Here is a 16,896-nt window from a genome sequence, read left to right as displayed (position 1 = left end):
ATGGCATGCCCAACATATTGGGACACCAGGGTTAATGTGATTAAGCTAATAGAAACAGGCTCTGTACATAACATCATTTTGCCATTATTGCTTTGACTTAATTTAATCTATCGATTTTTTACACACACAGATCATTAACACATGAACCCTGGCATTCCTATTCTGGGCATGTCATATACTGTACATAATGGGCAAACATTCGACAAATATTGTGAACATAATTGGGTGAAAATAGCAGATCTACAAGCTCACAACGTGTGCGACACATTGTGAGCCTGTAGATAGGTCCGTTTTGCTATTTGAAATACAACAAAGTACTTATACTTTGACAACGTAGGATTACAAAGAGCAGCTGAAATGAATGAGTATATCTGTGGTCATAATGTAGACATACCGGTAGATGAAATTTTTGGAGAAAAGATTACATTTCTCTGTATGTTTATACCAAAAGTCGATAAAAGTCCAATCTTAATTACTTTCTGTCAAATAAAAACATAATACATGAGATGACAGGCCACTGTCAATCAGTCTGCTTAACACTAGATGGCGGTGTTACATTCTAGAATGTCGACCAAAGATGGTGGGCGCAGCTTTACAAATAGATGCAACTAAAACACAAGTTTTTAAAATGTTTGTTTACAAACATAAACAAACGTTTATTTGACATAAACTTGATCCAGCAGTGCCTTGTTACGTCCATTTAAAAGTTTTTCAGTCAGTGATCCGCCCCATCGCTGTTTGGCTGAGGAAGCACCCAGCTCCCCAGTTTCACTAGGAAATACGTCACAATATGGACCCAGCTGCTCTTTAAAAATGAAATGAAACAGTGTAGCACACACACACACACACACACACACACACAGGCAGTACACCTCTGGCTATATGTGTTTTTTCTAGTACCTTGGCCTGCAGACGTCCCCCGATGGTGGACCTCATATGAGAGACGGACAGCACCACGTCCCCGTGGACACTCACGCCCAGGGGGAACACCACCTTCCCTTCCTGGACCCTGTGCTCCCTGGGGAGGGCGTTAGAACCACACAATGAGAACATGGCACAAGAGAGGAGAAGAACAGTAAGTGGTACATAACCGTATTATGGGTGAGAGAGAAAGGAGAGGATGGAGGGATTTAACCCATTAAGACCTGGGGCTGATTCACAATGTGTCGCACGCGTTGTGAGCTTGTAGATCTGCTATTTTCACCCAATGTTCACAAATGAAATCAGTAGTTCTCAAACGTTTTTTGTGCGAAGGACCCCTAAAATGATTTGTATTTGGCCGCTGACCCCCTCCCCATTTGAAAATGTTTTGTGCCAGGGACCCCCAGAAGAGAAGATTTGGGTTAAAAAAAATATTCAAGATTTTTCACTTTCAAGATTTTTCAATTTTCAAAAATAGCAGATGTACAAACTCGCAGCACGGCACAACGTGACACACTGTGAGCTTGTATATGATCTGCTATGTTTTAGAACCACTGTTCTACATCCTATTAAAGAGTTTTCCGAGAAACCTATGTTGCTATATAGAGCTAAAATCTAAAATGACACCGATGCTTTCCTGGTTTTAATGGGTTAAAATGTTTATCTTGGGACAATGTATGGGGGGGGGGTGTTCTGTGTGTTTGTGCATGTGAGGACGAGCATTGGTATTAGGCGTCCTACCTCATCCTCTCGTAATCCTGCGCGGTGCTGAAGATCTTGGTCTCACCGATGAGGACGTCGCAGAAGGGACGACAGCCGCTGCGCTGCTTGTTGAAGCAGGGGACGGGGGTTATGGTCAGGGTCTTTATCACCAGGGGCTTGGAGTGGGGCAGACTGGGCTTCTCTGACACCATGCTACACACATATCCTATGTACCTGCAGGGGAACACAGAGAAAGGAATTCTTGATGCTACAGGGGGGCCTTCACTCGTTTGCATTGTACTGTATACTGCAGTGGTTCTCAAACTTTTTCATGTCAAGGACCCCCAAAATATGTATTTGGACGCGGACCCCCATCTAAAAATATTTTGTTCCAGGGACCCCCAGAAGCAAAGATTTGAGTTACAAATGTTTGCTTTAAAAGAATATATATTTTGTTTGCACACATTTTCAGGATTGTTAAAAAATGGCAGATCTACAAGCTCACAGAGCTTGTATGTCTGCAATTTTTTAATAGCCAAAGTATAAAATATGGTGCTGGGGACCCCCTGGTACCCCCCCAAGGACCCCTGGGGGTCCCCAGACCCCCCAAAAAAAAAACAGTTAAAACATTTTGTTTTACGGCTATACTGTACTGAATCACTCTGGTGTACTCTGGCCTTACAATAAAAAGATTACCTGCATAAAACAATCCACGTCAATGCCGTATCAACTTTTAAATAAGCCTATACATTTATACAGTATCTTATCTTGTCTGATATGCACCACTCCATAGGTCACTGATCAAACACATTGCATTATGTTATAAACATGGACTCAAGGTTGACTGTTTCACTGTTACATTTTAAATATAAAACATTTGAGTACATAAGGATGGAGTAGGTATAGTACTAAAATGGTAAATATTCATTACTATTAATTGGAGTCAAGCAAAATTAGGACTGCTGCAATAAATCTCGATGCACGCTGCACACAACAGGTTTGATCACAGAAACACAGGCTCATATAAGGCTGCTAAAGAAGGGGGAAGGAGGCTGGTAATCGACCGCAGAGGTGGTTGAAAGATGGTCCTTATCTGATTTACCGATCTCAGTGTTTCACCCACAAAATGTGTCTTGGCACGGAGAAACAGCGAAACTCTCTAATGACGTCAATACTAATGAGACTGAGTGGCAGCTCCCCTAGGGCAGCTCACCCAACCTTCACATACAGTATAGACAGGGTTTGATTTGTGAACCAGACAGAGGGTGGGGAATTTTCTTAACTATTTAACCCTATATAAGTTTTCATATGACAAATAGCTAAAATAGCAGGTCTTTTTTGAGAAATTAAAGTGTGGTATTATCAAACTTAAATTTCCATTTTCCAAAAGGAAATGGATGTATTAAATTCACTCTGACCAGAACTAAGCAGGGATCAAACATATCTTCAATGGCAAAATAAATGACCTATATCCCCCCAGCAAATCGAACCCTACATAGACCATACAACACACACGCACACGCGCACGCACACACACACACACGCACACGCGCACGCACACGCGCACGCACACACGCACGCACGCACGCACGCACGCACGCACACACACACAGTAGCACTTTGAGGGATTCTAACCTGCGGTGTGAGGGCCAGAGACCGGAGCCTGGTCTCTTGGCGCTGAGAAGCTGCATTGCGGGCACTGGGTTGGTGAAGAGGTGGCAGAAGCAGAACATGGCACACACCAACACACCCGAGGGAGCACGACCGTCCTGTTGAAACAGCACAGAGTGTCCAGTGGGCACAGTGCTACATGACATGACAGTGGTCATGATATTACAGATAGATTTATTGGGAAACATCTAAAATAAGTTGTTTTGATTGATTGATTGAATACTTTATTAACAGTTTGCAAAGACAAGCACAGGGAACTACAGTTCAATACAAGGTCTGTTAAGAGGATTTTAAACCCACGAAAGCTCTATGGCTTGTTTCCATTGGGGTCCTTTGTACTCAATTCCACTGTAAAGCTTTCCTTGGACAGCAAACAGACATTTAACCGCGTGAACCCTAGCGTCCCTATTGTGGGCATGTCATAACAGGCAAACATTCTGCAAAAATATGAAAATTCAGTGAGAATAGGCAGCAGATCTAGAAGCTCACAACATTGCGAGCTTGGTTGAGTTAGCATCAGATACATCCTGGTTTCACAGCATAAAGGATGGATCGTAATGAGCTCAGTGGTAAGTATGCATTATTTATGATCAATAACTCTTGGTGCGAAAATGTGAAACTCCTGAATAGCCTTAGTTCACCAGACCTTGAATTTGTGATGGTCGCGTGTCGGCCATTTTATATTCCTCACGAATGAAAACAACAAAATGATGGCTTGTAAAAAATCTGATTTTTAGCTTGTAGATCAGCTATTTTTTACAGTTTGATGGTATATAGGGTTGAAAGCGGTAAAGTGCTGAAAGAATGTGTTCCTACTAAGCTTGGGGAATAAAGGGGAGAATAAAGAGCTGTCACTGCTAAAACTGAAACTATACAGTCAATGCTTTGTTTGATGAATATATCCACATTGTTACAAATAGATCAAGTTTAAGGTTTGTTTGAGGTTCAAGTCAGGAAGAAGAAGGGAAAAAAAGGTTTTTATTTTAGGAAAATCAAATACCTCTTTGTGCAGAGATATTTTTTTTTACAAATCCTGTATTAGGAACTGAATTGTGTGGTGGAGATCATGATTGGATTGCCTTGCTAAAACACAAAGAAACCACAGAACCAGCCCACTTGACAGTGTACAGTTTTATTGTCACAGAATTAAAATCGGACGACAGGGTAATTTCACTGAAAGGCCTTGGATTTGTTGTTTTCCTGAGTTTCAACCATCCACTCTAAACTCTATCTATTCATCTATCCATCAAATCCATCAAATTGACCGTGCTGTGACACCATGAGTCACATGCTAGTTTTCGGCACGGTTTAACAGAGGACATCCAAAGCTAACATACAGCACTGTGTGAATTACTTTCTTTTAGTTTGTCATGGGGGTTTCATTCTCTGTCTGTCTGTCTGTCTGTCTGACTAGCTGAGTCCCAGCAGAACGCAGGGTAACAGGCATGATGGAAACTAAAGCTCAGCAGAAACAATGGGCAAACCTTAACTACTCCAGGCTGTGTTTTACTTGGAATCAAGGCAGGCCAAAAATCCAAATCCAAGGAGTGACCACAGAGAGGAGTTGGAGAGGAAGGCGGGAGAAAAAAGGGCAAAACCTTATGGTTTACCCCTTCCTTGTATGTACTGTTCATTCAGTTACAACATTTTTCAGTGGAGGATGGCCAAATAATCCTGTATTGTCTCTTAATGCTTACAGTTATGGCCATTGATGGTTCGGTGACTTCATTCGCGAGACGCGTCAAGTAGGCTTGAAAGGTTTCTCTAATTCATTGCCCATTCAACTAACTGCTTTTACACAATCTCCAAACAGATACGCTTGAGCTGAGGATAATTTAAAGTTAAGCCATTGCTCCACTAGAAAGGTCTGAAACACACAGCCAAGGTGGAATACAGAATGCTGTATGGCTGAGAGTGAAGGCTGAGCATTAACATCACGCTATACTGTAAGGCCTCATTTCACTTTATTGTACAACCACGTCAAAATCTGTGGTACAGTGGAAGTATAAATCCGGGTTGAATTTCTTCTTACCGAGCAGGTGATTACACACACATTCTTGGGGTTCTGCTTGAGCCAGTTGTGCATGTTCTTGCACACAGCAAACAGATTGTGGAGGCCGGGAGCCTGGCGGGATGGCCAGTTACACTCTGACACCTGGGAAGGGGGGAGAGAGAGAGAGAGAGAGAGAGAGAGAGAGAGAGAGAGAGAGAGAGAGAGAGAGAGAGAGAGAGAGAGATAGAGAGAGAGAGAAGGAAGGAGACAAGGAGGGAGAGTAAAGATGAGATGGGCATTATCTAAGCAGTTTTGTACATAGAGGTGAAACGAAAGGGTACAACAACACCAGACACTCCCACATGGGGTTTTTTATCCCTGTTTCTGGTCAGACTAAATTAAATTCATGCATTTCCTTTTGGGAAATGTAGACTGTCTGATGTGTTTGATATTTATGTTTGATACTATCATAATTTAACTATTTAAAAATGTCTGTTAACCACATTAACCCTGGCATCCCTATTATGGGACAACTTGTCCGATTTTGGCAAAATGTTTTTTTCTTTTTTTCCCAAAATCAGAAATAGCTAAAAATAGCAACTCGTAGAGCTTGTAGAACTGCTAGTTTCAATATTTGTTGTACAAAGAAGTATGGCTTAAGTTATTAAGATTTTTTTTTACAAATGGGAACACTGCATGGCACTAGCTGAAACACCAACAAGGAGACAGCGACAGAATAACTCCACCCGCTGTACATAATATGTGAGATGGCTGTGCAGTGATGAATATAATAATATTAACACATGGGGTGCCAAAACCGCATATATACGGTTTTGCAAAAGGTGCAAAAAGTGACGCGGAGTGCCAAAACAGTATATAAACGGTTTTTGTGTCTTTTTGTTTTTTTAGTTTTTTTCCACACGGGAGGGGCTAGAGCAGCTCTGGGAGTACCCACTGTGATCCTGAGAAGGAAGGGCCAGATGGATCACCGGAAAAAAAACATGGCTCCCCATCCGCTTCCTGTCTATTTCCTACTTTGAAACGTCTGTATCTCCGAATCTGTTTCCGGTGGGGAAAACCTGTCATGCACGATGTGCGATCCCTCCCCGTTGTAACTCGCGAGTGAAATGTTATCGTTCCAGGATGTAGCCAGGGTCATCGCGCTCCATGAATGCATGCTTTTTTTTACATGGATTTGCTCGTCGTGGAGTCTAGAGCTTTAAACAGCAAAGCGCAGTCAATGGGGAGAATGCTGGCACCCATGGTATGTTGTTATTAAAAAAATTCAGGCACCCATCCAATGTGATAAAACAAATGTTTTTAAATAAACTATGTTTGAATAGCAACCTTACGAATGAGTATCCGAATATTCCGATATTTGAGGCCAGCCGCATCTTCATATCGAATAAAACACGTTCTATACATTAATTCTAAGCATGACACGATGTGATGACTCATCAGTCGTGATTGATGAGTCAATGACTCAATGATGAGTCATACACTGCAGTAACCTACTTTAGAGAGAAACATTCTCAAATCTTACGGTGTCATCCTTTGCTGCTACTTTAGAGTGAAATTCTTATTGCATACTTTAAGATTCATTTTATTAGTCTTTTTGGAAACGCCTCTCGTAACTGTGTTGTCATTGCAGCGTTTGATACAGAAGATCTAGCCTGGAAACCAGACAAATCTGCCAGTGCAAAAAAATAACAAATAGCCCTGACCATGCCAGGCTACAGAAGGTCCGCTCATAAAGGAATGCTGCAGGGTCCTAGCACCCGAGAATATATTGGCACAAGTTGTCAACATTTTTATTCATTCACGATAAAATACATAAATGAATACATTTCGAGAAATATTCCATTGAAAGATTGTATAAAAAATTACGTTTGCTTAATTGAGAAAGTTAGGCCTACCTACACAGTTTGACTTTTAACAATTATTCAAAGATTATGCATATCTGTATGAGTTAACGTAAATATTGGGAGACCTTCTAAGCCTCACCCGGTTGGAGAATTTGGCGCCGCGGTAGTTGCGCTGTGATAGGTTGAACACGGTGTAGTGGTCAGCATGGCGACTGTCCAGGAAGGAGCGAATGTCCTCCACGTGGTTCTGGTAGCCCATCTGCACCGACTCTGCTGGGTAGGTCATCACTGGAAGAGACAAAACCAAATGTCACAAAATGCATTATATGCAGTACATAACCTCTATCACCTGGCCTGGAGTCCCTTTTGCCTCTTGGAGACACATGTTCCCCATATGTTTAAGTTCAGCAGTATATATTCATATTGAAATGTATGTAAGTGTAATGCCTGTCACTTATAGATTCCCAGTCACACAGATGATGCACACATTCTGTTGTGACTGGAATGTCTTTAATATATTTTTGTTTAACTGCACAGGAAGATGCTGTTATGGGGAAGTGGCCCGTTGAAGCTTAGCTGTGTAGTTTGGTGATTGGTGCCTGAAGATCTGATTGAGGGGTGCCTGTCATTCCTGTAAGCTGATTGATTAGAACATGGGTTGCATCTTGGGTGGATTTCTATTGTACTGTGGTTGGTTGATTAGAAATCAAAGGGTGGAGTCTGCAGTATACGTTCATATTGAAATGTTATGTTGTGCCTGCCACTTATTATATAAGTGAATATAAGAGAAACAGCTCAGTAGAAGTGTAGGCTGTCATGGGCAGAGGTGACACTTTGTCTTTCCATTCATTTGTGTTGTTGTATTTTTGCAAATGTTGTTGTCCTGGCCTGGCTCCAAAATCATTGTTTTTCTGCAAGCCTACCTTCTGGTCCATTTTTTAAATGTTCGAGTTCTTTTGCTGACTTTGTGCCAATCTACACTCCCACTTTCTGGATAGATGTGGTAGATAAAACTAGTTAATTTAAATGTCAGACAATGCATTACTAAATTATACATTGTGTTGAAGAGGCTTCAGCTGTGTTCCATTTTTTTTCTCTGGGAGCACGCACAGACACACACACATACACACACACACACACACACAAACACGCACGCACGCACGCACACACACTCACAGACTTAAATCTCAGGGAAGATCTAATGGCATTTGTATTTACCTATGATTCGTGACGTGATGTAAGCAATATCCAGCTCCCCTTTTGTGTACCTGCAACAAAGAGATGGAACTTAACTTAAAACATTGTATTTTCATTTTTGAGGAAGTTTATGATAAATGGAGAGGAACATGACAAATTATGAATTTCACCACCACTGTCTAGCATAAAATCAAGTAGATTTTTCTATTTCAGAAAATCTGGGTGCCTGGTGCCATAGCCAGTTAGTGCACAAACCATAATGCTCCTTGTGAAAGTGAGGTGTTTGCTCGTCTATCCTCCTAATATATCACTGACCATAAAAATGCTAAAAATACATCTTTAAAAAAAGAAAAGCTGAATTATTATTTTCACATGCTGTCAGTAGCAAATGGCCTCCACTATATCAACAAGAACACAACCGCATGCAGGTGCATAATACACCAACAGGAACAAAGTATATACTATGTTGTACATCAAATAACATAAATAGCCGATATACCAGCTCACAACACAACACAATGGGACGCATTGCCAAACATTTGCTCAAAATTATGTCCAGAATAGGAATACTATATGTTTAATGGTATTATATAACTTGAACGTGCAGAACGCCGAAAGGTGGAACTTGTGACAGCGATGACAATCTTTTTCTATTTATAGTAACAATGACCTTGATCTATGACGTTAACCTGGGGCACAGAATGCAGAAACACATTCAAGCTATTGTGATCCTGAAAGATACTTGCTGTAATACCCAAAACAATACCATTATTACACAGGTCTCAAACAATGAGAGGTTGGTGCTGAACCCCTGTATGCAGGTGCATTCAAATCAGACTCCAACTGAAGGCGGCATTGAACCGATGGACAAGAAGATGTTAACGGACTGACGGACGGAATCAGTGTAAAAGCATTTATAGTCAATATGATTGTATTAGCCACATTCAGACTAAATACATTATTGAGCTGATGTGTATCAAGTGGAGTTGACATGCTGGCCCCTGTGTAAATTGCTGTATCCAGACCAATCTGGGCCAGCCATCTCTCTTCTGGGCTGTGTGGACCTGGAAAGGTGCCACACCGCCCTGAGGCAATCCTGGCCCTGGTTATGTAATGAAGTCAATCTAAAACAGGGGGCCTTGGATTAAGAAAAGTGTAACCTGGGATTTTCTTTCACATATACATAAAGTCAATTTTTTTATAATAATAATCTATCCTGAGATAATATCAGGACAGTAAGATCGTAGGATTGAGACACACCTGTGCACAATTAGGACACTTTGTTCAGTAGGTCATTAAGGGTGCATTCACACGGACACACAATATTCACGCTGTTTGAAATTGCAGGAACCGCCTCGCTCTGTTGTGTTCACACTGGATGTGGAAAGTCTTTGTGACGCCCACCCCACAGATACATACATGGCTGCCACACTTGGCTTTGGCGAAGGCGGGTGGTGTTATGGCATAATACTGTGTAGAGTCAGAGGAACTTGGACAAAGGAGGAACTGTTTTAGGTAATTTGCAATTTAGGCATTTAGCAGACACACTCATCCAGACCAGAGCGACTTAATGATAATAATGGTGCCAGATCAGAGTAAGATGAGTAAGCGTGAACTCTAGTCAACAAGCAACAGGGTAAATGGTCACATAAGTAGCGTGCAAAGGGAACGATCTACTGTAGTGCCTTAGTGGAACTAGGATACCAGGTAAGCGTCAAACCTGATTGCATACAACATACTATCTAAAAATGTCCTTAACATTTGTGGTCGAGAAAAAAACACATCTAAATAACAAAAACGTGGACAAAGTAACCAACATATATCTACATCGACAAAACTAGCATCTATTGAGAAAAGGTCACATTGTATGTATAAGCCATTCAATCCCGGAACGCATCAGTGTCATTTTAGATTTTAGCCATTTTAACCATTATTTTATACTTTGGCTATTCAAAAATAGCAGATCTACAAGCTCATAGCGCGGCACCGAGTGCCACGCTACGAGCTTGTAGATCTGCTATTTTTGAAAAATCGTGAACATTTTAGCAAATCTATGAATATATGTAATACAGTATATTTTTAAAGGGTTTTTATTTTACTCAAATCTGGGGGTCCCTGGAACTAAATATTTTCAGATGGGGCTCCGCGGCCAAATACATATCATTTTGGGTGGTCCTTAGTCTCGCGTAGCCAGACAACTATTCCACAATCTCTGAATGCTATATAGAGTCTGGAACTACAACTCCCGACATCCGAGAGAGGAAGCTGGCACTTCCGTTCACGAAAATATATTTTAAAATATCTTTACATTTTATTCTTTTATTTCCATTTCTGCTAAGCAGCAAGCTAAATAAACTTAGATGATTTGTATTTATATTAGGATACATTTGCGCGACTGTAAAGACGAAACGGAAGTGGGGAGGAAGCTTCATATCCGGTTTATATTCTAATCATGATCAGAGCTTCCGAGTCCCAGACTGTATGACCGGAAACATTAGAAAATTGTGGGAGGCAACAGTCTGGCCACGCGAGACTAGGTGGTCCTTGACATGAACAAGGTCGAGCACCAATATAACAACATACGGTTTTCAGAAAACTGTTCGGATTGCATTCCCGCCCGGATTGAATGGGTTAAATCATTCAGCTCGTCATTCTTTCCTTTGCGGTATATACCATCAGAATGAAATGGGAATGCCATAAAGACTATATATTCAAAATAAATCGCTTGATTTATACTCATTTATATTACATACAAAGTATAATGTAGCCTTCAACTGTCTCTGTTCTTCAGAGTATAGTCTGTGTAGATGTTACAGTGACATTTTACACCTGGTATTAACATGCAGTCTGCATTCAGATATGTTATCTGGATGCGGGAAAACACATTAATCCAATGCACAGAGGACCCATTTTGATTGGATCTAACCACTGAACCATTGACTGTAGCAGTCACGGCTCTTTACACAACTGTGAATACATGTGACGATGATTAAGTCTAAACAGTACAGTAAGCCTTCCTCTATTGACACAGTGTGGGTGCAAAATGAGATCCGATCAGAATGCAGACAATGAACACGTAAAAATATCAGTGTAAACACAACAGTGTTGCTGGATTATCTAAACCCACTGTTTGGGTCGCAGACACATTTTTATGGGTGGCGAGTAAATATCCCCTTTTTTGTGTCTTCCATTTTCAAAAAATATATATTATTTCAAAAGATTAAAAAAAGTTTTATAATCACTTTTTAAGACCATAAAAATGCTAAAAATAAATCTTTAAAAAAAGAAAAGCTGAATTATTATTTTCACATGCTGTCAGTAGCAAATGGCCTCCCCTATATCAACAAGAACACTACCGCATGCAGGTGCATAATACACCAACAGGAACAAACTATATACTATGTTGTACATCAAATAACATAAATAGCCGATATACCAGCTCACAACACAACACAATGGGACACATTGCCAAACATTTGCTTAAAATGATGTCCAGAATAGGAATACTATATGTTTAATGGTATTATTTTTATGGGTGACGAGTAAATATCCCCTTTTTTGTGTCTTCCATTTTCAAAAAATATATATTATTTCAAAAGATTAAAAAAAGTTTTATAATCACTTTTCATCAATTCTAGGTAGGTAAGTGATTTTCTTTTGTTAAAATAAGTGTTAAATAGCTTTATATTCTGATAGTACTCATTGTTATAGAGTGTTTGTTCAGTAAACAGGAGTCTCCGTGTCTCACCAGCTCTTTATTAAACAGATAATGCATTTTCAGACCAATTCTATCGAATCAGGACAGAGAACTCAGACAGGATACAGATTAAACAAGTGAAATTGGAAGTGATGACACAAAGAAATGAGCATGCAAAATTGGAACTGGAACAGAAATGAAGCTGATAAATGGGTACTCTCTCCTGATTGGCTGAAATGGTGTCACCTACAGTACCTGAAAATGTATTTTCTGTCTATCAAAGACCTGGAGAGACAGAGAGACCCCTGTTACTGAACAAACACTCTATAGCAATGAGTACTATCAGAATATAGTGCTTTTAACATAAACCTTTTTGTTTTAACCAAAAAATATCACTTACCCTACCTTTAAATTCATTCCAAAATATTTCAAAGGTATTTCATGAATACAATTAAATAAATCAAATAATTTCCATAAATATATATTTTTTAAAGCGTTTAAAAAGAAGAAGTAGTGAAAATAGCAGGTCTACAACGTGGCGTGAAGCAGCGCGTTGTGAGCTATTAGATCTGCTATTTTCTCTAGTTTGGGTCCCGGGCAAACGCCTAATTTCTCATTTGGGTCTTCAAGCTAAAAACTTAGGGAACCACTGATATAGATAACCTTTTCCAATTACAGATTGCATGTTAACACCAGGTGTACATGAGTGACGTGCTGAAATGTGCCATGGCTTTGAGAGGGTCACCTAATGTAACAGACAAAGCATCCTCTTCACCGCTTAAACCCTATATACTTAATTGACAGGGGTCCTCCAGGGGTCTATACTTGTGTCCTCTCCTTTTTCCCAATACACCAAATCTCTTTGCCGAAAATGGCTGATCTACAAGCTCACAACGCAATGCGCTTCACCTATTATGACATGCCCAGAACAGGGACGCTATAGGGTTAATGTGGTTAAAGCCCTCAGAGAGGAATGGATGGGGAAAGGTGGGAGGAGTTTTTTTCTCACATACAGTAAGTCCCCCTTAATGAAGTAATTGGACCACAGTTTACAGCTCTATTTGTGTCCCAAACAAGGAGCACAGTGCGACCCCGCAGATCCGCATGCAGGAATTGTGTCGCTCCTCATGTGAAAAGCCCTTTAAAATACAATTTGTCTTCGCCACTTAAACCCTAGGTATAGTTAATTGACCGGGGTCCCCCAGGAGTATATATGTCACAGGGTGAATGGAGAACCAGGTAGATTGAAGACAGAGCGCTCGTTTTTAGGCACGGGGCTTCGGAGCGAGGCGGGGCTTTTCGAGACAGGGTTTATTAGCGAGGCTCGCGAGGAGGAGAAGGAGTGTGAGCTTGTAGATCTGCTATTTTCAAAAGAAGGAGGACGCGGCGCTGCGAGGTGGGGGTTTATTATGCGAGGCTCGCGAGGAGGAGGAGCTCCTCCTCCTCCTTCTCCTTCTCGAGAAGGAGAACGCGGCGCCAAGAGGCGGGGCTTTGATGCGACGCGGACCTGTCTTTTGTTGTTCCCCCCCACATAGCAACCAGGAAGCTACGCTAGGGGAGCGCTGAACACACGTTCACACGCACACGCTTGTCCATGACGGAGGCGCGCCGCCTTAGTAGAGCTTGAGGCCGAGGAGGCGCGCCCTCGCGCCTCCAGGCGCGAGTGCCCGCGCTGACCGGCCGATGCTCTACTAGTCGACACAGCGCCGTTCGAGTTGTAAACCGATAGGGACAGAATAGTTCTTTTCATGGATCACTGTGTGCGTGCGTGTGTGTGTGTGTGTGTGTGTGTGTGTGTGTGTGTGTGTGTGTGTGTGTGTGTGTGTGTGTGTGTGTGTGTGTGTGTGTGTGTGTGTGTGTGTGTGTGTGTGTGTGTGTGTCAGGGAGAAACTAAAACAAAAGCCAGCAGAACACAATAAAAGTATCTTAACAGTCCATTGAAAGCATGAGCGCGTGTGCGTGCGCGCGCATGTGTGTGTGTGTGACTGTGTGTGTGTGGGTGGTCGCGGCCATATGTGCTTGTGCACAAGCCTGGCTTGTGGCTCCCTCTAGTGTTTCTTCTACAGAATTGCTGGGTGGGTAAAAACGAGCGAGCCTTCTTCAATCACCCTGGTTCTCCATTCACCCTGTAACATATACACTTCATCCCCTGTTTTTCCCTCTACACCAAATGTCTTTGCCGAAAAATAGCTGATCTACAAGCTCACAACACATCACATTTCAACACGTTGTGAGCTTGTAGATCAGTTATATTCTGCAAATGTTTGCAGAATATAACATGCCCAGAATAGAATCAAGAATCTTGTTTGTCAAGTACAAGCAGCGAAATGCAAGTGTAGTAAGGTCCGCATTACAACATCAACGCAAAGATTAAGATTTATAAATATATAATTTCTATAGCAGCAAGGGGGGGTTAGCTTAGTCTCTGGATTTTGAGCTTGTAGATCTGCAATTTTTTTTATTGAATCGTGGAGAAATTGTGCAAATCTTTGAATATATATGTTTTAAAGAAGACATTTTTAACTCCGATCTGAAATATCATAAACGATGCAGAGACAGTATCTGCCATGGAGGTAGGTCAGGCTCATTAAGAGCATGTATGCATATTTTACCACCTAGTCCTATAGAGGATTAGTGCAAATGAACTCCAACTGTCTATTGTGTCAATTCATTTGACCGTTTTCTGCAGTTCAAACCCCCCACAGTCTCAGCCCCTCTCCCTTGTACTAAACTGCTTATGTTTCTTTTCATCACAAAAGAAAGGCAGTCAGTGATGACATTATCATTATCAAGATTATTGGGTACTATAAAAATCTCAGTTGCATTTGCGTCATACAAAACAACAGAACAGAGATTAGTTTGAACAGTGCCAGAGGAGGGACATGCTTGACCCTCTAACAATCACCCCAAAAAAGTGCCTGGGACCCCTGAAATAAACGCCCGGATGATTTGTTTATTTTTGGAACACAGTTCTTATATAACGTGATCTAAGATTCCCCTATTGAATTTCAACACAAAAAAAATATGCCGCGACCTAGGGGGATAAATATACCCAGTTTGATATGCATTAGGCCACGGACTACCATTTACTACAAACATGTTTTGTAGTAAATGGGAGTTTCCATTTGTAATCTCTGAGTTACAGACCGAAAAGGGTCCATTTGGACCACTGGTGGTCCCCAGACTCGACGTTGAGAACCAGTGGCTTACAAGACTCCTAAATGAAAACGGTTGAAGTGCTTGATTGGGAAACAAGCACAAACTGCATTATAATGAAAAATGTGTCTTTAAAAAAAAAAAAAGGCTACAAACTGTTCTGGGAGGAAAGATGGCGCGAGCCGAAATGTAATGTGGCCATAGGGATCTAACCCAGTTCCACTGTTACTATGCTGTTTGTGTTCGGTGTGTGCCTGTGTGTAATTGTCCGCAAAAATGTGTGTGTGTGTACTGTATGTACGTGCGCACACATGCATGTCACATGAATCTCATTTAGAGAATATATTCAATGTTGCTCATGTAATCTAGCCTTAAATGGCTTTCATGACCCTAATATTTATTTCTCCACAGGAAAAATGCACCTGGGCTGCTGTGTTTGTGCATGGATGGATGGATGCACGTGTGCACGCGCTTGTGTGTGTGTGTGTGTGTGTGTGTGTGTGTGTGTGTGTGTGTGTGTGTGTGTGTGTGTGTGTGTGTGTGTGTGTGTGTGTGTGCGTGCGTGCGTGCGTGCGTGCGTGCGTGCGTGCGTGCGTGCGTGCGTGCGTGCGTGCGTGCGTGCGTGCGTGCGTGCGTGCGTGCGTGCGTGCGTGCGTGCGTGCGTGTGTGTGTGTGCATAAGTGCATTCATTTTAGTCCTCTGGGTTACCAGGGCCACGGTAAAGTGATGCATCAGAATAATTCTGATTAATTTAACCCCAATGCTCATTGCTCATTTCATCGCAATCATGCTGATTCATGTGGAATCATTTCCTTTAAAGGTCCCATTTTTACTGCTTTTAAAATTGTATCTGATTTTTAAGATTTTTTAAGATATTCAAGAAAGATAATTATGTTTTAAAAGTTATTAGCTGAAGGTGCCTCTACAGTCATATTTCTTGAGTGTAATATTCTAATACTGGAGTCAATCGGTCGGATGGTTCTTGAGATACATACACGCACGCAGAGGTTTTGGTTCTGGACAACCGGATCGCCATAAATGTCCATATATGGGCATATATGGGCATATTGGTCGAATCAGTGGTTCTGGACAACTGCCAATCTGACTGTCTTTACACCGGGTACCACACTCCCTCGGGTACAGGGCGATATGCACGGCGAGTTTTAAGTCGATCGGTCACTCGGATCTCGATATACTGTATACGGGGGACAGATTTGCACACTCACATGCAGAGATAATTTATAATTAGATGATAAAGGCAAAGCACATCAACCAGTTGATCAGTCAGAGTATCACATAAATATAAATCAAAGGGCCCCAGCGTGATTGTCTATGGGACCACCAGACCCTACCTTCCGTTTTGCAGAAGGTAGGGTTGCTGTTTTAATTTGCATCAAGAATAATCTGATCAAGTGCCAGTAAAAAAAAAAGGAAACTAGCCTGTTCACCAGACAAACCATCTGGTTGGGATTTCTGCTCCTGATGGTGCTGATAATTGCCAAACAGCGAGTGCTGTGGATTCACAGACTTACTCTAAGTAGGTCACTACTTTTGGTGTAATTAGCGACCAGAAATCCTCAATGTTCATTTGCGAGTATAGGCTACAGATGTAACCAAATGGATCTGTATTGTGGTACCTTATAATGACTATTGCAATACGCAGTCATACCGTAGGCTACACGTTGTTTACAAAC

At 41.5% G+C, this 16,896-nt stretch overlaps 1 protein-coding gene across 1 annotated transcript in view; it reads right to left on the bottom strand.

The window, feature by feature from the left end:
* Positions 1–16,896, bottom strand: part of dnajc6 (DnaJ (Hsp40) homolog, subfamily C, member 6) — a gene marked incomplete at its 5' end in the record, with an annotated part of 47,697 nt that overhangs the window by 10,272 nt on the left and 20,529 nt on the right. The window contains 6 exons of the mRNA XM_080430677.1: positions 901–1,018; positions 1,663–1,857; positions 3,259–3,392; positions 5,327–5,449; positions 7,292–7,440; positions 8,371–8,420. Coding sequence (XP_080286803.1) covers positions 901–1,018; positions 1,663–1,857; positions 3,259–3,392; positions 5,327–5,449; positions 7,292–7,440; positions 8,371–8,420 — 769 coding nt within the window. The remainder of the gene's footprint in view (positions 1–900; positions 1,019–1,662; positions 1,858–3,258; positions 3,393–5,326; positions 5,450–7,291; positions 7,441–8,370; positions 8,421–16,896) is intronic.

Source organism: Gymnoscopelus braueri (genome assembly GCF_963280865.1).
Source record: "Gymnoscopelus braueri genome assembly, chromosome: 6".
NCBI classification, from domain to species: Eukaryota; Metazoa; Chordata; class Actinopteri; order Myctophiformes; family Myctophidae; genus Gymnoscopelus; species Gymnoscopelus braueri.
This window is presented reverse-complemented; position numbering and strand designations above follow the sequence as displayed.